At 39.8% G+C, this 25,361-nt stretch overlaps 1 protein-coding gene across 2 annotated transcripts in view; it reads left to right on the plus strand.

The window, feature by feature from the left end:
- The window catches only part of PPM1D (protein phosphatase, Mg2+/Mn2+ dependent 1D), a 61,249-nt gene that overhangs the window by 12,148 nt on the left and 23,740 nt on the right, over positions 1–25,361 (plus strand). Inside the window, exons 2-3 of one of the 2 annotated variants that reach the window (XM_025281157.2) lie at positions 8,274–8,502; positions 17,063–17,187. In XM_025281157.2, the coding sequence (XP_025136942.1) occupies positions 8,274–8,502; positions 17,063–17,187 (354 nt within the window). The remainder of the gene's footprint in view (positions 1–8,273; positions 8,503–17,062; positions 17,188–25,361) is intronic. The other variant, XM_025281158.2, reaches the window with a different exon arrangement.

The following is a 25,361-nucleotide window of genomic DNA, read 5'->3' on the forward strand; positions in this document are numbered from 1 at the left end:
TCCGTAACTAATTGACATTTTTCTGAGACTCAGTTGCCTGCAGCCTGCTCTGTGGTACTGGTTTTGTGTTACTATTCTTTGAAAACAACACAGTGACTCAGTCTACGATGAGGGAAAAGAGCATGGGAGTTTATTAGAAGGATGTTAGGCAGCTCACAGAATCAGACTAAAGGCTAAACCAGGTTTCACAGTGGACAGAAGCCGGGATCTCTGGGGCTGTAGGTGATAGGAACTAGTGGACATTCATTGAAAGGTTTTAGTTTCTGGGGTGAATCAGCTCCAAAAGTTGGCTTTATGCCTTTCTATCTAAAGATGCAAATATATGAAAGAGTGACACAGGTCATTTGCCTACACCTAGGCCAGGAGCAAGCAGGTTTTCTGTTCCATTCCTAAAGCCTGCATGCAGTGGAGGCTGTGAACTCCAGAACAAAACTGGGATGCTGGTATTAGAAGCGGGAATGTGTGTTAGACACATGTGTACTGTATTTTAATACTGTCAGTAAAGGCTAAAGTAAAAGCAACATAAGGGCTTGCCTGGTGCCTCAGTGGTAAAGTGTCTGCCTACCAATGCAGGAGAGGTGGGTTTGATCCCTGGTCTGGGAAGATCCCCTGGAGAAGGAAATGGCAACTCACTTCAGTATTTTTGCCCAGGAAATCCCATGGGCAGAGGAGCCTGGTGGGCTACAGACCATGGGCTCGCAGAAGAGTTGGACATGACTTAGTGACTAAAGCAACGACAAAAGCAACGTAGCCTTTTCCTCCATTCGGATATTTCCTCAGGAAAAAAAAATTCCGAAAGCTGAATTATTTGGTTGAAGAATATGTTTTATCTTTTGACGACTCTTGATACATGTTTTTCAAATTGCTTCCTGAAGGCTTTTACTGTTCTGTACTATTTTGATGTTAGAATGCTGTAAAAATTCTTAGTGCAGTGATTAGGACTCTGTTGAATTGCCTGGGTTTAAATCCCAGTTTCTCCATTTACTGCCTGTGTGACCTGAGTATCCTCATCTTTAAAATAGAATCAAGATAGTACCCACCTCGGACTTCCCTGGTGGCACAGTGGATAAAGAATCCGCCTGCCAGTGCAGGGGACACAGGTTTGATCACTGGTTCAGGAAAGTCCCACATGTTAAGGAGCAACTAAGCCCGTGTGTGACAGCTACTGAAGCCTTCACGCTTAGAGCCTGTGCTCCACAAAAAGAAGCCACTGCAGTGAGCCCATGTACCACACTGGAGAAAGCCCTGGGGCAGCAACAAACTAAAACACTAGCAGTCAAAACTTAAAAAAAAAAAAAACAGCGCCTACCTCTTGAGAGTTAAATGAGTCTCAGTTCAGTTCAGTTCAGTCGCTCAGTCGTGTCTGACTCTTTGCAACCCCATGAACTGCGGCACACCAGGCCTCCCTGTCCATCACCAACTCCCAGAGTTCACCCAGACTCTTGTCCATCGAGTCAGTGAGGCCATCCAGCCATCTCATCCTCTGTCGTCCCCTTCTCCTCTTGCCTCCAATCCCTCGCAGCATCAGAGTCTTTTCTAATGAGTCAACTCTTCGCATGAGGTGGCCAAAGTACTGGAGTTTCAGCTTCAGCATCAGTCCTTCCAATGAACACCCAGGACTGATCTCCTTTAGGATGGACTGGTTGGATCTCCTTGCAGTCCAAGGGACTCTCAAGAGTCTTCTCCAACACCACAGTTCAAAAGCATCAATTCTTCGGCTCTCACCTTTCTTCACAGTCCAACTCTCACATCCATACATGACCACTGGAAAAACCATAGCCTTGACTAGACGGACCTTTGTTGGCAAAATAATGTCTCTGCTTTTGAATATGCTATCTAGGTTGGTCATAACTTTCCTCCCAAGGAGTAAGCGTCTTTTAATTTCATGGCTGCAATCACCATCTGGAGTGATTTTGGAGCCCCAAAAAATAAAGTCTGACACTGTTTCCACTGTTTCCCCATCTATTTCCCATGAAGTGATGGGACCAGATGCCATGATCTTAGTTTTCTGAATGTTGAGCTTTAAGCCAACTTTTTCACTCTCCTCTTTTTTTCATCAAGAGGCTTTTTGGTTCCTCTTCACTTTCTGCCATAAGGGTGGTGTCATCTGCATATCTGAGGTTATTGATATTTCTCCTGGCAATCTTGATTCTAGTTTGTGCTTCTTCCAGCCCAGCATTTCTCATGATGTACTCTGCATATAAGTTAAATAAGCAGGATGACAATATACAGCCTTGACGTACTCCTTTTCCTATTTGGAACCAGTCTGTTGTTCATGTCTAGTTCTAACTGTTGCTTCCTGACCTGCATACAGATTTCTCAAGAGGCAGGTCAGGTGGTCTGGTATTCCCATCTCTTTCAGAAGTTTCCACAGTTTCTTCTGATCCACACAGTCAAAGGCTTTTGCATATGAGTCTCAGGATATATTAATAGATATTAATACATGTTAAGTATATAAGTACCCCCAAATTTAAACTTATTATAAAGAACATATACTTTCTATACATGTTTATAGTAGCTTTACTTCATCCATAAATTTTACATTCTTGTGTTATAAAATTTATTAGTCTTTGTTTTAATGACTTACGTACATATTCTAAAGGATGCTTAAATCAGAATTCATATACTATCTGATACTGTTTTTAATATGCTCCTAGTTTTAAGTCATTTTTGTTTTTTGATTGAAATGTAAAGTAGAAAACAAGAAAGGCTAAGGAAGACATTATAAAGAGGCAGGTTCCTTAATGCATAAAGTCATTGCAGTTTGAATCAGAACCTCCACAGGGTGGAGGTTACTTCTGAAGTTCATGTGGAAAAATACTTCAGAGAATATTGAGAAAGAAAAATAATTGGAGGACACTTAAACTCCCAATTATTAAAAAGCACCATAAATAGATTAGTAGGATGAGTCTAGAAATAGATCTGAGGCAAGATGTAACATATGATAAAAGGTGACATTTCAAATGAAGAGGGAGAGCAGGAATTATTCAGTATTTTTAGATCATTGCAGAATATCTTTCATAATATATTAGTGCTTTTGACAAAAAACGTGATTTAAACATTAACATTTCTTTGAATACCCTTTTTATTTTTAGCTTTTTTCCTCCCCTTTCATCTCATTTTAGGTGCTTTTTGCCAACAGCTGAATTACTTGTATACTGTAGGTAAATTTTGTTTTTCTGAATGTGCTTAAGAACTCTTTTTTTCTGGGAGTTCACTTTGTTCTCATTATATTTAGCTGCAGAAAACAATCTTTTCCAGTTTCTTTAAAAAAAAAAAAAGGAAAGGTTTTACCTAGAGCCATAAAATAAAGGTCTAAAGAAACATACCATACTCTAGGCTGAGCTTCTAAGGAATGATGTCTATAACCAGACTGCAGAACTGCATGGTCTATAGAGCTGTCTGCTGGGATCTATGTTTGCAGAATTGATGCCTTTTTCCTGCTGCTTTTTTTTTTTCTTTAAACTTAAAAAAAAACCCTGAAATATAGCATGCATACATAAAAGGCCGTAACACATAAATGTACATAATAAATAATCATAAAATGAACACCATCCAGTTAAGAAAGAGAACATTGCCTGCACCCCAGTAGGCCCTTCTGATCTCATATTCCTCGCTTCCCCCAAGGGGCAACCAGGATCTTGACTTAGGTGATTATAGTTCTGTAGTGATTTACTTACTTTTCTTCATAGTTTGCCTGTTGCCTGTAAACATGATATATATATATATATATATTTTTTTTTTCCTGAAGAAAAGCATGCTGTATGTATTCTTTTATCTCATACTTCTTGTGAGATTCTTACCCATGGTGTGTAGTATAATCTATTGTTATCTTGAAGGACATTTGAGTTGCTCCTTTTAAGCCCAGATGAACAGTGCTGCTGTGAGCAGTCATAGGTATTGTGTGCACATGGGCATTAATTTATAGTGTATACCAAAGGGTAATGAACAGAGTATGCCTATCTTCACCTTTACCATATAATGCCTAGATGTTTTCTAAAGTAGTTGTACCAGTTCATACTCCTACCAGTAGTTGATGATAGAACATGTTATTCCACATTCTTAACTTACTATTGTCAAATTTTATGCAGTCTGATAATTATGTGTGTTATCTTGTTGTGGCTTTTAATTTGTATTTCTCTGATGATTAAAGAAGCCAAATATCTCCGCGTGCTTCTTGGCTGTCTGCATGTCCTTGTTTGTCAAAGCCTGTTTAGGCTCTTTATCTGTTTTTCTGTTGAGTAGTCTTATTGATTTGATTTGTGGAGCGTTTTTATGTATTCTGGATACTATTCCTTTGACCCATATATGTTACAAATGTATCCTCTTCCATTCTGTGAGTTGTCTTTTCACTCTAGTATCTTTTAATGAATAGAAAGTCTTGATGGTAGTACAAGTTCACAATCATTTTATTTTATATGGCTAATCCATTTTTTGTCTTTAGGAAATCCTTCTTTACCTTGAGATCATGAATGTAGCTTTTTGTGCATTTTCTGAGCATTTTAACTTTGCTTTTCACGTTAGGTCTTTTTTAAAAATGAGTTTACTTTGGCTTTGCTGGGCCTTCCTTGCCGTACGCAGGCTTTCCCTAGTTGCGGTGAGCAGGGGCTACTCTGTAGTTGCGGTGTGCAGGCTCTCACTGCGGTGGCTTCTCTTGTTGCGGAGCACGGGCTCTAGGGCCCGCAGGCTCAGTCGTTGCGGTGCATGGGATTAGTTGCTCTACTCAGTTCCAGGAGCAGGAATTGAACTCGTGTCCCCCGCATTGTTCAACCTGGATGAACCTGGCGGGACTGTGCCACCAGAGAAGTCCCTCATGTTAGGTCTTTAATGTATCTGGAATTGATTTTTTGTGTTTGGCATCAGGAACTTCGAGTTAGTATTTTTTAAATTTTGTCTCAGTTCCATTTACTGCATGTCTGTCTTTTCTCCACTGTTCATATATCAAGTGTCTAAATATGCATGGATCTGTGCTGTTTTATTTGTTCACTGGTTTTCTACTTTTCCATGAATGTCTTATTAGAGATTTGTTAGCATTGTTCCCAGATATTTCATACCTTTTGCTGTTACTGTGGATGGGATCTTGTTTTTAAAGTTACATTTTGTAATTTTTTCTATTTTACAGAAATAGAATTGATATTTTATATAAGTATTGATATCCATTGACCTTATTGAACCTTATCAATGCCAGTAATCTAGCCACAACTGTTTTCTTTGGGGCTTTTTTTTTTTTTTTGCAACTCCACTTGGTGTCTCTCAGGCTGTTTGCTTTTTTCTTAAATACATAATGGTAATAACAACAACTAGTGTTTTTAAAATTTATTTATTTATTTTATTTTTGGCTCTGCTGGGTCTTTGTAGCTGTGCAGACTTGTTCTCTAGTTGTGGTGAGTGAGGGCTGCTCATTGCAGCGGCTTCTCTTGTGGCTGAACACAGGCTCTCAGGCTTCAGTAGCTGTGGCTTTCAGTTTTCAGAGCACAGGTTCTGTAGCTTAGTTGCTCTGTGGCCTGTGGGGTCTTCCTGGACCAGGAATTGAACCCATGTTCCTGCATTAGCAGACAGATTCTTAACTACAGAGCCACCAGAGAAGCCCGCAAACCAATGTTTATTGACTACTCACTATGTGTCTGGTACTGTTGCAGATGGTTTTACGTGTGTATGTGGCATATGCACATGAATTTCTAGCTTCGTCAGTATTGGTAGCTGTTGTGGTTTCCCTCAGCAGTTGTTTCCTGGGCTGCAAGAAGCCCTCTGTTGTGAGTGACAGGTCACTCTGGAGGATGGATTCCTGTATCATGTGATGGGCCGGGGAGATGCACTGTAAGGTTCAAGAGATGGCTTTCAGCATATATAATTTTGGAAAAGAAAAGAACTAGTCCGTCTAGATATATTAGAGGAGGCTCATGGCTGTAAAAGTTGAGTGGCACCTCATCCACTTGGCGGGGGTGGAATTTATTTCTTCTCCCACATCCCCTTTGAGATCCTGTTGTTCCCATCGGCAGACGCACCACTTTCCTTAAAAGAGAGCAGAACTGAAAGAGACACACGTACCCCAGTATTCATGGCAGCACTATTTACAATAGCTGGGATATGGAAGCAACCTAGATGTCCGTTGCCAGATGAATGGATAAGGAAGTTGTGGTACATATATACAATGGAATATTACTCAGCTGTAAAAAGGAACACATTTGAGTCAGTTCTAATGAGATGGATGAACCTGGAGCCTGTTACACAGAGTGAAGTAAGTCAGAGAAAGGCAAATACTGTATATTAATGCATATATATGGAATTTAGAAAGATGGTACCCATGATCCTACATGCAGGGCAGCAAAGGAGACACAGACGTAAAGAACAGACTTTTAGACTCAGTGGGAGAAGGCGAGGGTGGGATAATTTGAGAGAATAGCTCTGAAACATGCACATTACCACATGTAAAATAGATGACCAGTGCAAGTTTGATGCATGAAGCAGGGCACCCAAAGTCAGTGCTCTGGGACAAGCTAGGAGGATAGGGTAGGGTGGGGAGAGAGGTGGGAGGGGAGGTCAGGATGGGGAGGACACATGTATACCTGTGGTTGATTCATGCTGATGCATGGCAGAACCATCACAATATTGTAATTATCCTCCAATTAAAATAAATTAATTAATTAGAAGAGAAGTATTATAGTTAGTACTGAGGCTTCCCAGCTGGTGCTATTGGTAAAGAATCCACCTGCCAATGCAGGAGACATAAGAGATGGAGGTTTTATGCCTGGATTGGGAAGATCCCCTGGAGGAGGGCACATCAGCTTACTCCAACATTCTTGCCTGGAGAATCCCTGGACGGAGGAGTATGGCGGGCTACAGTCCGTAGGGTCACAAAGAGTTGGACATGGCTGAAGCGACTGGCATGCACGCACTGTCGTTAGTACTGGCATCTTAGGCACGTAAATGTGTCACCTTTTACCATGTGGGGAGTTTAGGCACTCAGTTTAAAACTCCCACAGTTTTAAATGAATCTGCCAAGCTTCCAGCATCCATTCCTTACTTCAGCCTTTGTCACTGCCTCTTTGAACTTTCCTGGAACTCTGTTAACAAGGAATACTGATGTACTGCCTTCTTTACTGACTGCTTTTTCCTCATGTTGAATTACAAATTTTGCATTCTGATTTTTTTCCCCTCAATACAGTTCCATTTGTTTAAAATTTCAGGAATTCCTCAGATTTCTTATGACCCTTCTCTGTGTTTCATGACTGTGTTTCAGGACTTTTTATTATTTGTAATCTGTCCTTTCAGTAGGATTTCCTGGGGAGAATATGTCAGTGTTCAGACTTTGTTTGCTATCTTGAACTGTAATTTGTTGAATGTTATAGAATATTTTATTCTTGTAGCTCAGTCGGTAAAAAATCTAGCCTGTAGTGCAGGAGACCTGGGTTCAATCCCTGGGTTGGGACGATCCCCTGGAGAAGGAAATGGCAACCCACTCCAGTATCCTTGCTTGGAAAATCCCATGGACAGATGAGTCTGGTGGGCTGCAGTCCATGGGGTTGCAAAGATTCAGGCATGACTGAATGACTGCACTTCATTTCATAGAATATTTCAGAAGTTTTAAATGATAGTGAATATAATCAGTATATGTTTTGGAATTAGCTACATGGGATCTTTGCTGCTTAAAATATTTGAGTTATTTTGAGCAACTTTCTTAACCAAAGTTTTGGTTTCTTCATCTGCAAAATTAAAATAATGGAACTGATCTTAGCTTATTGTTAGTGTTATGAGATAATACAGGTAAAGCTCTTAGCACAGGTAAAGCTCTTAGGAAGTGGTATCCAGTAGGTGCTTGGTAAATGTTATTTATTAGGTTATGAATATTCAGCAGAGTTATTTTAAAAACAAATCAAGTGGCTTTTTCTGAAAATCTTTTTGGAGAAAAATTAATATAAACAGATGATAAGCTGCTGCCAGTATGCTATCAAACTTTTAACATATCCTTGCTACTAAATGTAGTTAAGACTAAGACTTATGTGGAATTACTAAACCTATGATGTAACATTTTTCTCCTAAGATTGCCTTGATGGTCACAATATAATTGCATTATCTATAAAATTAATTTATTAATGTAAGAATGAAGGGATTAACATAAGTCCTTCTTTAATAGCTTTCAAAATACGTTTCTTAAATATTTTTGTGTGCTAATTCAGATTTTAATATGCTAACTCAACATAAGTTGCAGTTTTTATTCTGCCACAGTAGTTATGTATACACCTGAAAGTAAAATTTTTTCTTTTCTATTACAGCAGAATGGCCAAAGACTATGACAGGTCTTCCCAGCACGTCAGGGACAACTGCCAGTGTGGTCATCATCCGAGGCTTGAAGATGTATGTTGCTCACGTGGGCGACTCAGGGGTGGTTCTTGGAATTCAGGATGACCCCAAGGATGATTTTATCCGAGCTGTGGAGGTGACACAGGACCATAAGCCAGAACTTCCCAAGGAAAGAGAACGAATTGAAGGACTTGGTGGGAGGTAATGATTGTCCTCTGTCTTTCCTCTCTTGGTTCTATTTAGTCCTTTTCTGCTTTACTTACCACATTGACTTACTTCTCCCTTTTAATGAAGTTACAGATTTTTAGCTTGCCTGGTGAAGTATCCATGTATATTCATAATTATTTTATTATTTTGAATTGACTGATTTATTTCTGATAAATGGCTCCAAAAGGAAATAATATCCTAATGGCACTCAAGTAACAAAACATACAGGGATTTATTTAAAGCCTTTTGTATAAACACTAATCAGCATGCCCTTCAGAATCTGGACAAAGCAGCCCTCAGAGTTTCAGAATAGAACAGTTTGAATCTATTTTGGGGAATAGAATTTTGTTAGAATTAGCCTTCAGTTTTCCCCTTTGATTTGTAAGTTTCGTACGCGGCAAACCTCTGTGTTATGTTCTCAGTGTGTTTTGAGACAGTTTGTAAACTATGAAGTGAATTTGACTTAAGCATAGTATTTTTATGATACAAACTAAAATGCAAGGTTATTCTAAAAGCAGAGGAAGGAATAACGTAAGAAAATTTAAAAATCATTCCAATACTAATTTTTAAAAAATCAAGGATCTGAGGCAAGTTAACAGAATCCAGGTTTTCTAAGTAATCATTTAACTCAAGTCTTACCATAATATTGTTACTTTTTTCTCCTTTCTTGTTTTTATTAAATAAAAATTTTTTTTTTCAGAGAAATAATAAGCTGAAGGAAAGAATTAACATCCTTAAATTACCAAGAGTTCAAAAGATCAGTAAGAGAAACAGTAAAACCCTGCCAGATTCAGATGGCATAAAGGAGAAGTTTGAAAGACAGAAAAAATTAAAAACAGTAGTAGAAACATTTGAAAAATATTTAACATTGAAGCGAGGTTCTATTTTTTGTTATTGAGTTAGCAATATTTTAATTGTAATGGGTATCCTGTTGCTAGGATTATATATTGGTATGACCTATACAAAATACAACATACCACTAACTTTAAATTTATATAGGCTGAGTAATTTCAGGAATCTCCTCTAAAGAAGGAATATGAAAAAAAAAAAAGAAGGAATATGAAATGTGGACCAAAATGTCTAAATAGAGTTACTGATTGCAGCAGTGTTTATTGACTGTTAATTTAGCTGAAAATAACTTGAAGGCCCAACGTCTGGAAAATGGTTAATTACATTTAATTATATTCATAACAGTGGATATGATGTGAACAAAATTTTTAAAAATCATGGTATTATGAAAATTTTCAAACATTAAAGTAAAGGTCGGGGAATTCCCTGGTGGTTCAGTAGTTAAGACTCTGCACTTTCACTGCTGAGGGCCTAGGTTCAGTCCCTCCTCAGGGAACTAAGATCCTGCAAATTGCATGGCACGGCCAGAACAAACAGACAAAAAAGTAGAGGTAGACTAGTATAATGACCTCCAATACATATGAGGAAGTTTTTAAAAAATACCATTTTCTTGCCTGTTGTGCTGAGAGATAATTGACATGTTACTGTGTAGATTTAAGATGTACTACATGATAGTTTGTTTTAATTATATTGTGAAATATTACCACAATAGGTTCAACTAATCTCCATCTTCTCATATAGATACAATTTTTAAAAGGAGAGAAAGAAAAAATAAAGGGAAAAAAGTCTTGTGATGAGAACCCTTAGGATTGATTGTCGTAACAACTTTCCTGTGTATTGTATAGCAGTGTTCACTACACTCATCATGTGGTACATTACATCCATAGTACTTACTTACCTTATAACGGGAAATTTGTACCTTTGACCAGTTCCCCCTTTCCCCTGCCAGGAATTTTTAATAATATAGGAGAATGCTTTTTGGTCACAATATAAGCAGGATATAAAATTACATTGGTAACTATTTGTCTCCATGGAGATTGTACCAGTTTATACTTCTATCAGCAATATATGTGAATGACCCTGACAACATAATTATAGAACTTGTTGATCATCACCAGTTGTAGGTAAAAAAAAAAAAGTCATCTTAGTGATGCTTTCATTTGAATTTATCTTGAGAAAAGTTGAATTTTTTTTTTATTTGTTGAAAAGCCATATAGACTTCGTTTTCTGTGTGTTTTTGTGTATCATCTTTGTTTATTTATGGGGGAGAGTAGTCAGCCTTCTTTTTGTATTAATGTATAGGAGCCACATATACATTAGAGAAATTAGACTTAAGTATGTGATGAATTTCGGATGTTGTTTTCACAGTTTGTCTTTTGATTCTGCTCCTGGAATTTTTTTTCCATGTGGAAGTTTATTTTAATGTAGTTAAATTTATCAGTGTCTACCATTATGACTTTTGGTTTTTGTGCCATATATATAATTCCTTCACTCTGAGATTGTTATAAAGTCTTCTATATTTTCTTCTTATACAACAGTTATAAATACTTTGGTCTTAGGAACACTTTACATTCTTAAAAATTGAGGCCCTCAAAGAATTTTTTTTGTTTATATGGGTCAGATGTATTGACTTAACCGTATTAGGAATTAAAATGAAGATGTTTTCAAATATTTGTTAATTTATTGAAAAATAACAATATTAAGCTCATTATGTGTTAACATAAAGAACTTTTTTCTATGAAAAAATAGCTGTTTCCCCAAAACAAACATTTGAGAGGATTGGCACTGTTGTACAATTTTGTAAGTCTCTTTCTTGTCTGGCTTAGTAGGTGACAGCTAGATTCTTATGTTAGCTTCTGCTTTCAAATTGTTGTGATAAGGTATTTTGGTTGCAGTATCTAAAGTAAAATCATATTTTACATAGATATATAGGTGGAAAAGGGAGACTGTTTTCATTTTTCATATTTTGTGGGCATTTTTCTTTGATACCGTTCTAAAATTCATGAAGAGGGAATTTCTTAAAGATTGATAATGTGGTGTCTGAAATCTTACCAGTAACTTTTTCATATTCTTTCATTGAGAGCCATTGGTGTATCAGTTAAGAGCCATTGGTTAAATAATATCTTTATCCATGCATGATCTTTTTAATAGACTTTTATTTTTTGAGCAGTTTTAGATTCATAGCAAAATTGAGCAGAAAGTACAGGAGTCCCTGCCTCCTTGGTGTGAATAGTCTCTTCCACTGTCAGCTCTCTTCCCCAGAGTGGTCATTTGTTATGATTGATGACCCTACATTAACACATGGTTATCACTCAAAGTCAATAGATTACATTTGGGTTGCTTTTGGTGTTGTACATTCTAGGGTTTGACAGATGTGTAATGACAGATGTCTACCGTTACAGTTTCATATGGAACAGTTTCACTGTCCTGGGAATCCTCTGTGCTCTGCCTCCTTTCCCCTTCCCCCCTTTCTATTCCTGGCAGCCACTGGTCTTTTTATTATCTCCTTAGTTTTACCTTTTCCAGAGTGCCACATAGTTGGAATCATAAAGTATATAGCCCCTGTGCATGATTTTGAAACCTAAGTATTGGTCACTTGTAAAACATTGGTTAGCCGGGTTATGCAGATCATCCAAATATTGACATCTTTTATCATACAATATATCAAGTTCTGTAGCTGTTTAAAAAGTCCACTGTATGCACATGGTCTTAGTATTATTAGGAAAATAATTTTTTGACCTTGCAGATCCCCTGAAATTGTCTGGGGGACTTCCAGGGGGGTTCCTGAACCATGTTTCAAGAGCCACTTTTCTAGTATTTGTATGGTTTTGTCATTTACATTTTAATCTTATAGCTCTGGAATTTTAAAGTTGTGTAGTAGGGATTGAAGTTAATATTTTTTTCTAACTGGCTATCAGTAGCCACTTGAACAATTCCACAGCCATTCCTTGCTGATTAGAAGGCTTACCAGGCATAAAACCCTTCTATAGTGGGAAGATGACCTGGAGTTTATCCTCTTCTAGCACTCTTTCCCTGGTTAAGATAAATATGGAATGTCAGCTCTGTTACAAGGCAACATTGCTCGTTGTAGAAGGATCCTCGAATGGAACTGCAGGTGGATAGGAAAGATTGCTATGGACCACAGATTTCCCTTGGAAAGCAGGGACCTTGGCTGCCCTGTGTGCCTGCAGCTGGACTTGTGTGGGACCGGGAAGTCAGGGGCTCTCGAGACACAGATTCCTGTGGCCTACGAAGCTCACTTGTGGTGGCTGAAAGTTGGCTCCTGGATTTCTGTAAGGGGCAGTGCTGAGGGCGGCGCTACTGGAGCTGCAGTGCTGCAGCCTGTTTCCTGTCCTGTATCCTGCAAAGTCAAGTGAACCTTGTTTCATGCTATAGTTTATTAGGTCCTGTAAGTGTGTAGGTCAGTGTGTATCTGAGACCACTGCTGGTAGTTATGTAAGGTGAGCTTTGCAATCATATTTATTGGGCTGGCCAAAAAAAAAATAATTCCTTCAGGTTTTCCCATATGATGCTATGGCAGAACCTGAACGAACTTTGTGGCCTACCCAAATTTGGGCCTTTTCTGGGTGTCCTTAAATACCGGTACCATACTTTGTTTAAAATTGAGGCTTTATTATAATTTTTAATATTGGTAGGCCTGATTCCTCTCATTAGTCTTGTAAAAAATCTTTTTCTTTACCATTCTTTTTCTCTATGAATTTTTAATATGTATTTATATTTAACTTTAATTTTTGAGTTTATGCTGTTACTTAAAATACCATCTGGACAGCTGGACGAGCTCTTTGCCATTTGAGAGCAGGTGTCTTTTTGCACAAATTGAGCTGTTTTGTTATAAGGTATTTCCTCCTTTCCTTCTGTCCTCACCCTAGGCAGCTGGCCAGTGCTCTGTATTCCCAGCCTTCTGTTGCCTCTCAGTCAGCCCCTGCATATCAGGCTGATGCTTTTGTACGCCTTTTAATCACACAGGACAATGGCAGGAAGTGCAAGAGAAACAGCATCTTTTACAGCATTGCTTTGGGTTTTTGATACTGGGTATAAAACTTTTAGCCAGTGCTCTTATTTTGTCATTTGTTCCTCTGTCGGTGTTTATGCTCAGAGACCATAACAACTTTGAATATTACGTGTCAAGAGAGCTCCCAGGAGTGTTATATTGAAAGCAATGTGGGTAGCTACTGTAATTACTTAATGTTAAGCCTGACTTTGGGGCTTCCCTTGTGGCTCAGTGGTAAAGAACGTGCCTACAATGCAGGAGCCACAGGTTTGATCCCTGGGTCTGGAAGATCCCCTGGAGGGAGGGCATGGCAACCTACTCCAGTATTCTTGCCTGGAGAATCCCATGGACAGAGGAGCCTGGTGGGCTACAGTCCATAGGGTTGCAGAGTTGGACACGACTGAAGTGACTGAACATGGCACACACGCAAGCCTTACTTTTTAGGCAGCAGGTTTAGGAAAGAGCTACAGGGCGTAAGGTGTTAGGAAGGCAGAATGCTGGTGTCTCTTTTCCTGGAACTCTTGTGTTTCATAGTTTCTTGTGAATGGTATTTTGGTTGGATATTAGCAAAGATTTGGACAGCAACAAACACTTTTTGTCTCTCTCTCTTTTTTTTTTGGTCACGCCACACAGCCTGGGGGATCTTAGATCCTGACCAGGGATAGAACCCAGCCTCCCTGCATTGGAAGAGCAGAGTCTGAACCACTGGACTGCCAGGGGAAGTCCACGAATGGTAGATGTAGTCTTGACTGTTTGCTTTTTGAGGGTCAGCTTTGAAGAAAGCATAAAATAAAAAGTAACCATCCCCCAACTCAGCCCTCCATCTCCCCAGGGGCTTCCGTCTGGGCGAGGTTCCCCCAGCCCCAGCCCAACCTGCCTGGGCAGGGGACGGAACCCCTAGCAGCCGGGCTTCTGTGTCTCTAGGACTGACCCGCTTGCTTTGCGGGGGCGGCAGCGAGTCCCTAGTCTCCTGGGCTGCTCAGGAAGCCCCTTCCCCACGGGAGGGCGAGGTCCTCAAGCAGACCCAGCTGGCCCAGGCCGGGCCCCCAGACCCCAGGCCTCTGGCTTCAGCCTTCCAGCCTCAGCTCCCTAGTAAGTGCCCGCTGTGTCCCTCTTCGCACCCCAGGCAGGCCCCAAGGACGCAGACCTGGGGCGGGAGATAGACCCTCCTGGTGAAAGGCTCGCCATTACCCAGCGCTCAGGCGTGCCAGCCAGGTACGGCGGGGCCCCCGTAGGCTTCTGCCCCCCGAGGCCTGCGGGACACCCCTCCCCCGGTGCTGCCTACCTGCCTCTCCCAGGGAGCCTCAGCCCGGCCCGGGACGCTGCCACGCTGCCGGGGCGGTCCAGCCGGTGCCGCAGCTCCTGCTCCCTCGCCCGGGGCCCTGGCGGCTCCGCCCCCGCCTCCTCCGCCCTCGTACTGAGCATCGCCTGTTGCCCTTGCCAGGGGAGGTGGCACGTGGAGGCGCCGGGCTTTGCTGCGGAACACTCACCTGACCACGGCGGGCCTGCCGCGCTCGCCCCAATAAAAGCAATTCCAACCTCAAAAAAAAAGACAACCGCCTTTGCTGACTCTTATATGACCTGGAACAGTGTTTCTTTCAGTACTACAAATTCTCAAAAGGGAGAGTAAATGAGCAACTCTCTTGATATTTCTCTTCTATGTTAACATTGGCCAAATTTTCTACCATGTTCTTTACTTGTTTCATTCCCCTCCTGTTCTGTCTGGTTATTGTAGCCCCATGTGGCTGTTTGAACTTAAATATAAATTAATTAAAGTTAAATTAAAAATTCAGTTCCTCATTTGCCCTAGCCACATTGACAGAAGTCAGTAGCTGGGCATGGCTGGTGGCTGCTACATGTTCGAATGTGCGGAGTGAACGTTTCCATCACTGCTGAAATCTGGTGAGACAGCGCTGCTCAAGGCGCCTGGCCTGCCCTTGTCTCATGAGGTTTGTTTTCTACTTTAGAAAGATGGTTGCGGTTCTTTTCCTTCTGCTATATTCATGTTTTTCTGGACTCAGGGAGATTTTTTCTCATTTGTATATATTTATGCTTTTGTTTGGAGAAGGCAATGGCACCCCATTCCAGTACTCTTGCCTGGAAATTCCCATGGATGGAGGAGCCTGGTAGGCTGCAGTCCATGGGGTTGCTAAGAGTCAGACACGACTGAGCGACTTCACTTTCACTTTTCACTTTTCATGCATTGGAGAAGGAAATGGCAACCCACTCCAGTGTTCTTGCCTGGAGAATCCCAGGACGGGGGAGCCTGGTGGGCTGCCATCTATGGGGTCACACAGAGTCAGACACGACTGAAGTGACTTAGCAGCAGCAGCATAGCATGCCTTTGTTTCTGTTAGAACTTTTATTCCATTTGTTATCTCTAGTATCTTCATTCCTTTGAAGTTAGAGCAGAAGTAGAAAAGCCATAGATGGAGGGGAACTGGCTGGCTGCTGCTAATGTCCACAGCATTTCTTAGCGACATTCCTGTGGAGATGGTCACCATTGTCTGTCCCATTTTCTGTTTAGTTTCTGGGTTCATCACATTTAGGGGGACAGAGTCATGCTACTCACAGTCAACATAGTAAACTATTGAGACTCAGGTTTACATCAGGATGGCATAGTACTCATTAATAAGGAGAAGAGTAACTGACGAGAAGACCACAGATGATTGTCAGCTGACCTGCCATAGACGAAATGAAATTTCAGACTATAATCAGAGGGTTTCAGTGTACACGTGGGACCTGAGTGTAAAGACTTAATTTGATGATCTTAATGTCATCTATCGTTGAGAGTCAGGAATCCGGTCTTGTGCATATATCTCTCTGTCAGGTAAACCTGATATCAGGCAGGCTAATACTTGTTTCTTGGAAATGCTCTTTCCCCTCTTCCCCCCAACTTTTTTAAACCTTCCAGGGAAACATTTTTCTTTCTTTTATTTATTTTTTTAATTGCAGGCAGATTATGGTTAAATTGATTTAAGGGCCAGTTTCCCATTTCAGTCATTCGGGCATAGGTTGAGAGACCATCTCTACTGTGTTTTTAGTATTACTTTTTTGCTGAAATATTTGACCATATTTCAATATGTTAGGCACCCTGGAGTATACTAACTACTCTGTGTATTAATTACAGATTTCTCTTGCTCCTACACCAAATTTCTAGGAGGGTTTTCTTGTTCTCAAACTCCCAGATCTCTCTCTCTACAGCTGATCTGTTTCCATGGTCTAATCTCACATTTCTAAATACAGAAATATCTAAATACATAGGTATTTCTTGTGAGGCATTTCTTATTAATTCCTCAGATCAAAAATACTAACGTGGAAGTTCTGTTTTCAATACCCTTAAATCCTTCAAAAACTATACAACCTTTTTGACTTCTTTTATGCATTTTTCCCTCTTCTTTTATAACTACTTCTTCCTCCCCTCAGTTTTCTAAGTTATCAAATTATCTTGCTTTTATATACATGCTATCTACTCATTTCTTTTCCTTTGTGCTCCCTAAATAATCTCCAAATTCTCATCTTAATCTACCCTGTTTTGTCTTTGCCTTATGAACAGAAACTTTGATTTATGCATCTTCGTGTCTAAAGCAGATGATAATACAATCTGATTGTAATAGTTATTTAACATGTGGAACTACTTGAGTTGATATAGTGTGATCACTTACTGTATTTCTGTGAACTCTGGTCTTTCAGTGTGATGAACAAGTCTGGGGTGAACCGTGTGGTTTGGAAACGGCCTCGGCTCACTCACAATGGACCTGTGAGGAGGAGCACAGTCATTGACCAGATTCCCTTTCTGGCAGTAGCCAGAGCACTTGGTAAGTAGGACTTCGGTTTGGTGAAACTATCTTGGATGTTCTGCAGCATATGGTGGTAAAATAAAAGACAAGACTGAGAATTAAACCCTCATTTGGCACATTCTGAGTGTATAAATAGATACTGTAGTAAATGAAAACCTAATTGAGAGGAAGATTAAAGTATGGATTTCAGTGCCATTTGCTCTTTTATCCTGAGTTGTGTTCAATGTTCTGATAGTTTCCATTTCTTCCTAAAGAAGTAAATGTATGCCTAGGTTTGATGTTAGCCTTAAAACTATTTCTAAATGTCCTTTCCTACTTCAACCCTTCAAATTTCTCTTCAGAGCCTTCAAAGCTCTTTTTTCTTTTTCATTAGCTAGCAGAGTAAATTGTGACAAAATTAACACTTTTTTTCTGTTTCATCTTGTTTTGGAAGGAAGGCTAGAGTATTGTAACTATAGAAATATCTTACTTTGGATATACTAGTTAAATTTTCTTCTAAAGAAAATTTCTCTTAGAAAACACCATTTTTGTTCCTTCTCTCCTTCTTCCTCTAGAGCACTAGAGCTCTTGGTTCCGGGTACTGTATTAGGATTTGGAGTGATGATACAGATACACTCTGCCCTCAGGGAGCAAGAATAAATAGTTGGGGAGATGGGTGATAAAGAAGTAAACCTGTTCTGAACCTAGTATAATATTGCAGGTCAATTATAGTTCAGTTTTTTTAAAAGGTAAGCTTGTGCATTGTAAAAGGTAAGCATATACATTGTAAAAGGTAAGCATATACATTGTAGAAGGTAAGCGTGTACATTGTAAAAGGTAAGCGTGTACATTGTAAAAGGTAAGCATATACATTGTAGAAGGTAAGCGTGTACATTGTAAAAGGTAAGCATATACATTGTAGAAGGTAAGGGTGTACATTGTAGAAGGTAAGCGTGTACATTGTAAAAGGTAAGCGTGTACATTGTAGAAGGTAAGCGTGTACATTGTAAAAGGTAGCTTGTACACTGTACTGTAAACAGTGAGAGACTTTATTTTTTTGGGCTCCAAAATCACTGCAGATGAAAAATTAAAACATAAAATTAATAATAATGCCATAAAATTAAAACACGCTTGCTCCATTGAAGAAAAGCTATAACCAACCTGGACAGCATATTAAAAAGCAGAGAGATTACTTTGCCAACAAAGGTCTGTCTAGTCAAAGCTATGGTTTTTCCAGTAGTCATGTATGGATGTGAGAGTTGGACTATAAAGAAAGCTGAACACCGAAGAATTGATGCTCTTGAACTGTGGTGTTGGAGAAGACTCTTGAGAGTCCCTTGGACTGCGAGGAGCTCAAACCAGGCAACCCTAAAGGAAATCATGCCTGAATATTCATTGGAAGGACTGATGCTAAAGCTGCAAATGCAATACTTTGGCTACCTAATGCGAATAACTGGCTCATTGGAAAAGACACTGATGCTGGGAAAGACTGAAGGCGGAAGGAGAAGGGAATGACAGGATGAGATGGTTGGATGGCATCACCAGCTTGATAGGTATGAGTTTGAGTAAACTCTGGGATTTGGTGATGGACAGGGAAGCCTAGCGTGCTGCAGTCCATGGGGTTGCAAAGAGCTGGACGTGACTGAGCGACTGAACTGAACTGATTTGTACATGAAATAATTACAGATTAGGAAATATGAAAGAAAGAAATCACAGGGGTCCTGTGATAAAGAATAATTTAGAAGGGAAAATCTATCTTAGGTAGTGTGATGAAAATGCTCCTTTTAGGAAGTGTTATTTTAGCTGAGATGTGATGGCTAAGAATCAGATTTTGTGAAGAGCCTGTTGAAGAATAATCCTAGGCATGGATCCTGAATTGGGAAAGAGCTTGGCATGTTCTAGGAATTATCAAAAGTTGGGAGTTAATTGAGGCAAATGTAAACATCAGATATTTTTGTTCTAGACTAAGGTTACTGGGAAACATTGAAGGATATTAAGCTAAAGAGTAATATTATCTCATTTGCATTTTTTAAAACATCATACTACTGTTGCTTGTTCATCTTTGGTATTTGATCAAATACATGTAGTCCCAACCTTCATGGACCCTATAATCTAATGGGGAGAATTGATAATAAGCAAACAAATGATAAAATTCTTTTCAAAAGCATCAAAAAGGAATTAAGCAATATGATATGCCAGTAGTTGGTGGGAGGGATAGGTGGTGGCCAGGAGAAGAGGTACTTTGGAGAGGATGATTAAGGAAGATTCTTTTAAAAAGTGGTGTTTGAATAAGACCTGAAGGAGGAAAAGGGGCTAAGTCAAAGCAAAGGCATAACACTTGCAGAGGCCATTAGGCAATTGGTGGACATTTGATTTGGGAGGAATGGTGGTGGGGGTTGTTCAGCACATATTCTTTTTTCCTATTAAATAATGCCCTGACTCCCTTTTGGGAAACTCTATCTCCCCTACTCTGTGCGGTCTTAGTTTAGACATTCCTGTTCAGGGTCCTTTAGTAAAATATAAATGGTCAGGCATATGACCCCAGCTGGATCGGTTAGATTCCCTGTTCCATGATTTTAAATTGTGAATCCAGTAAGGATCAAAATTAAAAACCAAGAAACCTGGTTGGTATGAATACGTCCAGGTGATAATTGACCTCCTTTGGCAGTGCTCATTGATGTGATTGGGTTTTCCTGCCTAATTGTTTGGAAGTACCCTAAGTTAACCTGAACTGGAAATTGTCATTTGTTTGCAAAGAACCCTAACGCTGGAAGGAAAGGACTCCTTGTCTTTAGTGAGAGAGAGAAGGTAGGGATTTAAAATGACGGTGGAGATGAGGATGCTTGCCTGATTGAGAAAGGTGGTACAGACTAAGGAAGGAAGTGTGATGAAGACATTATGGGTGGTAGGCAAGGACTAAATTCTGCAAGACTTTTTAGAGCATGATAAGGAATTTTATTTAAAATGATTTTGGGAAGGGATTGAAGAGTAGGAGAGGAAATAAACCCCAGTGGTTAAGAGGTAGACTGTGGAGCCACAGTGCCTAGGTTTCTAATCCCAGTGTTGTCCTTTACTGCACAGACTTGGGAAAATTACTTAATATATTGTGACAGTTTTTTCAGCTGTGAAGTGGGGCCTGCTTCATACTGTTGTGGGTATTGGGTAACTTAACACATGCAAAGTGCTTAAAATAGTGCCTGGCACATAGTAAATGCTCTGTAAATGTTGTTGTTATTATTTTTGTTTGTTTTTAAAGGATCATAATGGCTAAAATTATAGGGTAATAACATTGGAGGCCAGGGTGCCATTTAGGGGGCCTGTAGCAGTTTCTAAGCACTTCACCTATTTTATAGATTTTTGTCTTAGTTCCCCAGGCCATTCACTCATAGTATATATGTGATATAATTGACCCTCCAGTTGTTAGCAAGGAAAAAACAGGGGGGAAAGTGATAGCTTCTCTTTACTTTTCAGGTAGATGGCAAATTTCAAGTTAACTATTGCCATTTGTAGCATTAGTGAGCTCCCGAGGGCATGGGAGGCAAGGAATTAATATTACTGAAGAGTAAAGAGGAGTTTCATGGGGAACTCAACATGGACTGAGGGCAAGGTCTTACTGCAGGTTCAAAAGTAAGGTGAACTTCAGTTTAGAAAAGCAGATGCCAGTTTATCTGGTGTATGTGGAGTGTGTGTGCCTTGCTTTTCACGTAAGCCTTGAAACCCTTACGTGACTACAGAAAGGAGGAGAAGGAGCAGGTGAAGGAGCAGCAAAAAGAGCAGAAAAACCAACTGGTGTTCCTGTTTCTAACATTCCTGCTCTGTTCAGGTACAGTGCTGGAGTAATTCAGGTAAGTAATTCAGCACACATGAATATCTTCCGTAATCTTTACTTTATGTTTTTAAGGACAAATTGTTGCATTATTAGACAGTCCATGAGTTAAAATCTGTCTCCATGAAGCTTTCAGACAGGGCAGTGTATTTACCTTTTCTTTTTGCATAATGACAGTCATTTACCTATTCAGAATTGGCTAGCGTGTTTCTCTAGGCTAATTTCAGATCTTCCATTAGTCTTGTCCTATCCCTCTGGATGTTTCTCTCAATAAATGTGATTCCAGACTTGAGAACACTGCAAGATGTGGTCTGATCAGTTTGAAGTACAGTGGAAATATGTACTTCCTGCTCCCTGAGCATTGTACTTGTAATAATGGAGTTTTAGAATTATGACTGCCATTAGCTTTTAGTAATCTTTTCACGTTAGTTGGCTTATTAAGCTCAGATCTCTAGATATTTCTCTTATGAACTGCTACTAAGTCAAGTTTCTCCATTACATACTCTGTTGGTTTTTATTGGGATGGTGTAAGGGTGGGGAAATGGCAGAAAGTGAAGAGGAACTAAAGAGCCTCTTGAGGGTGAAGGAGGGGAGTGAAAAAGCTGGCTTAAAGTTAAATATTAAAAAAACTAAGATCGTGGCACTCCCCACTCTTTCTTGGGCTCTAAGATCTCTGCGGATGGTGACTGCTGCTGTGAAATCAGATGACTGCTTCTTGGCAGGAAAGCTATGACAAAGCTAGACAGTGTGTTGAAAAGCAGAGACATCACTTTGCAGAGAAAGGTTCATATGGTCAAGACTGGTCTTCCCAGTGGTCACATACGGTTGTGAGAGCTGGACCGTAAGAAGGAAGAATGCCCAAGAGTTGATGCCTTCAAACTGTGGTGCTCGAGGACTCCTGAAAGTCCCTTGGACAGTAAGGAGATCAAATCAGTCAACTGATTTGATCCTGGGAATTTAGGATCAAATAAATTCAGGGAAATTAATCCTGAATATTCATTGGGGGGACTGATGCTAAAGCTGAAGCTCCAGTATTTTGGTTATCTGATGCGAATAGCCGACTCACTGGAAAAGTCCCTGATGCTGGGAAAGATTGAGGACAGAAGAAAAAGGGGGTGTCAGAGGATGAGATTGCTGCATGACATCACTGATGCAATGGACATGAAATTGGGCAAACTTCGGGAGATGGTGAGGGACAGAGCAGCCTGACTTTTTGCAGTGCATCGGGGCACAAAGAGTCGGACATGACTGGGCAGCTGAACAACAACAAGGGTGCGAGGTGGAGGCTGAATAATTCCGTTAGATGGGTTTTTTTGCAGGATATATTAATCAATACAAAATTAGTAGATTAGTGTGTAGTTGAAGAGATCTTGAGTGATGTGATTTTTTCCCCCTTAGCTTAGTTTCAACATTTGTTAACTATCTAGAGAAAGAAAGAATGTGTGTAGTTCTCAATTTTGTGTATTATGCATATTCAGAAGTATGTAAGCAACAGAATATTATTAGCATTGTTTAAATACTTTTAGTTGCCAGAGAGAAAAAATAGTAATTAGAGAGTAGAGAAATCAGGCAACACATTGAATGATGAAAATTCCCGTCACTAATGAGGACATTGTCTGCCTCCAGACGTGTGATACACACATCCCCTAGGTAGTACCCTGGTCAAGAGTGCATAGCTACAATCTAGATGAAGGAGGCTAAAGAAATGTTCTAAGCAAGTGCTATTCCGGCTCCTCAGCTGCCTGTAAAGGATATTATTAGGCCATCTAACAATTCAGAATATGAATGGTAGGTGGTATATTAGGTACATATTATATTAATATAAATTTATGAAGCTGGTAACTGCAGTGTCCTTATTCTTAGAAAATACACTTTGAAGTATTTAGGGATGAAAGACCATTATTTAAAACACTTTTGTTGCAAGGTTACATGCACAGAATCTTTATACATATGTAGATCGAAAACAAGCAAATGGGGCAAAATGTCAGCAATAATGAATCTGAGTAAAGATGGGGGTTCTTTGTTATGTTTTTATTTTTATCACTTTATACATTTGAAATGATCTCCAGATGAGATTTTTTTTTTTTTTAATAGGCTGGCAGTAATAATATGAAATTCAATATAAGTAAGTAAAAAGTGCTAGGTTTAAGTTCATAATATGCTTTGGGAGATTATCTGCTTTCATAGCATTTCATTTAAGAGACAATTAGGGTTTTTTGTTTTGCTTTCTTTTTCGTTGATTACTAATGAGCATAAGATAATTCTACAGTGATAAGTGCATGCATACTCAGTTGCTTGGTCATGTACAGTTCTTTGCAACTCCATAGACTGTAGCCTGCCAGGCTTCTCTGTCCATGGGATTTTCCAGGCAGGAAACTGGAGTAGGTTTTCTTCTACGCCATTTCCTTCCCCAAGGTATCTTCCTGACCCAGGGATCGAACTCATGTCTCCTTCATTGGCAGGAGGATTCTTTACCACTGAGCTACCTGGGAAACCCCTAGGTATAGTTTAGCCATAAAAAATTAGTATAGTCTTAGAATGCAGTCATACCGTAGACTGTCCTACTTGTCTTAGAATGCAGTCATACAGTAGACTGTCCTACTTATCAGTTAAGAAACTGCCTTTCCAGATTAGTCAGTCGATCAAGTCTATGTAGGTGGGATTTTGTGTACAGCTTTGTTCAACTTACAAGTATAAGTTTGGACCTTCCCTGGTGGTCCTGTGATTGAGAATCTGCCTTTCAGTGCAGGGGATGCAGGTTCAATCCCTGGTCAGGGAACTAATCCCTCACACTGTAGGGCAACTAAGCCTGCGAGTGTAAATAAGACCTGACGCAGCCATAAATATTTTCCCCACTCTTTCCACTGGAATCTGCTGCCACTCTCTTAAACTTAAACAGGATAATTGGGCAGAATACAGCCTGGAATCAAAATACTGAGGACATTTATAGCTGGGTTAGTATTTGTGAAGTTTTGTCGTCTAGAAGAGAAGTTAACCTGATTTTAAAAAGGTGTTGCGAGTTCCCTGGTGGCCTAGCGTTTAGGATTCTGGGCTTTCACTGCCATGGCCTGGGTTCAGTCCCTGGTTGGGGAACTGACATCCCACAAGTGTGGCTCAGCCAAGTGGGGTAGGGGGTGGGGAGCTTCCAAGTACTGAATGTTTCAAAAAACTGAGCATGCAAAAATGAGAGCAACAAGTGAAAATTCTCAAAAAGAAAAAAGGTGTGATGAACTATAAAAGAGAGAACCATATTTTAGCTCAGTAAAACAGAATTACTACGGATGATAAAAAATAATAAACAACATTATTTTGTGAACTGTAGTGAGCCTTTCCTTCACTTGAAGTGCTTGGGTGGTTGACATAGATGTCTACATTGGCTCAGAAGCTGGAGAATATAAAACTGGGTTTCTTACAGTTCTGAGAGTGCATGGTAATGTTAAAATAGTTGATTCTTGGTAAGCTTTCCATTGTATTCAAAACAGCTTTTCCAACTAGCTATTTTTTCACTGTGCATTGTTTTTCGATTTATCCATGTTTATGTGATTCTAGTTCATGCATTAACTGCTGTACATTCAGTTCCAATATGAAACTATATTTTTTCCCTCTGTGCCCTGATTGGTGGACATTTAGGTTATATGCACACATTTGCTATTATAAAAAATGCTGCAATAAATACCTCCTTGTGTACATATATGAGATTTATTTAAGGCACATAACTAGAAATGGAATTGCTGGGTTATATTACATTACTTACCAACTTTTAAAATACCATGACACACAAATAATAAGATAATATCTTAGAATAAACAGGGAAGGCTGCTCAAGGCTGTGGGCAACTGACCTAGAGGTTCTAGCCACTCAGGACCTACCCTGCTGACCCACAGTCACACTTAAACCATCCACGGCATATCACTTGGAAAGTGCAGTCCAAGATGTATAAAGATATGTATATCTTTAGCATTATTATGTGATGCCAAATTTCTCCCCCAAGTGATTATACCAAGCTATTAAAATCTCACTGTATTAAGAATCTATTGCTGTCTTAACAGAATATTCCCAAACCTAACAGTTCAAAACATTTATCATCTCCCATGGTTTTTGTGGCTTAGGAACCTGGCTTAACTAGGTGGTTTTGGCTCAAGGGTCTCTCGGGTGGTTGGAGTCCAAGTGTCAAGTATGACTGTGTTCTGAAAGCTTGAATGGGGTGGGGCATTCACTTCTAGGACAACCTACTCACATGGCTATTGCCAGGAGGCCTCCATTCCTTGCCCAGCGAGCTTCTCTGTAGGGCTGTTGGCTGCGTCTTCATGCCTTGGCAGCCGCCTTCCTGGAGCGAGAGACGACAGGATAGCAGCCACGATGTGCTTTTATGATCTAGTGTCAAAAA

Source organism: Bubalus bubalis, chromosome 3, assembly GCF_019923935.1.
Source record: "Bubalus bubalis isolate 160015118507 breed Murrah chromosome 3, NDDB_SH_1, whole genome shotgun sequence".
Classification (NCBI taxonomy): domain Eukaryota; kingdom Metazoa; phylum Chordata; class Mammalia; order Artiodactyla; family Bovidae; genus Bubalus; species Bubalus bubalis.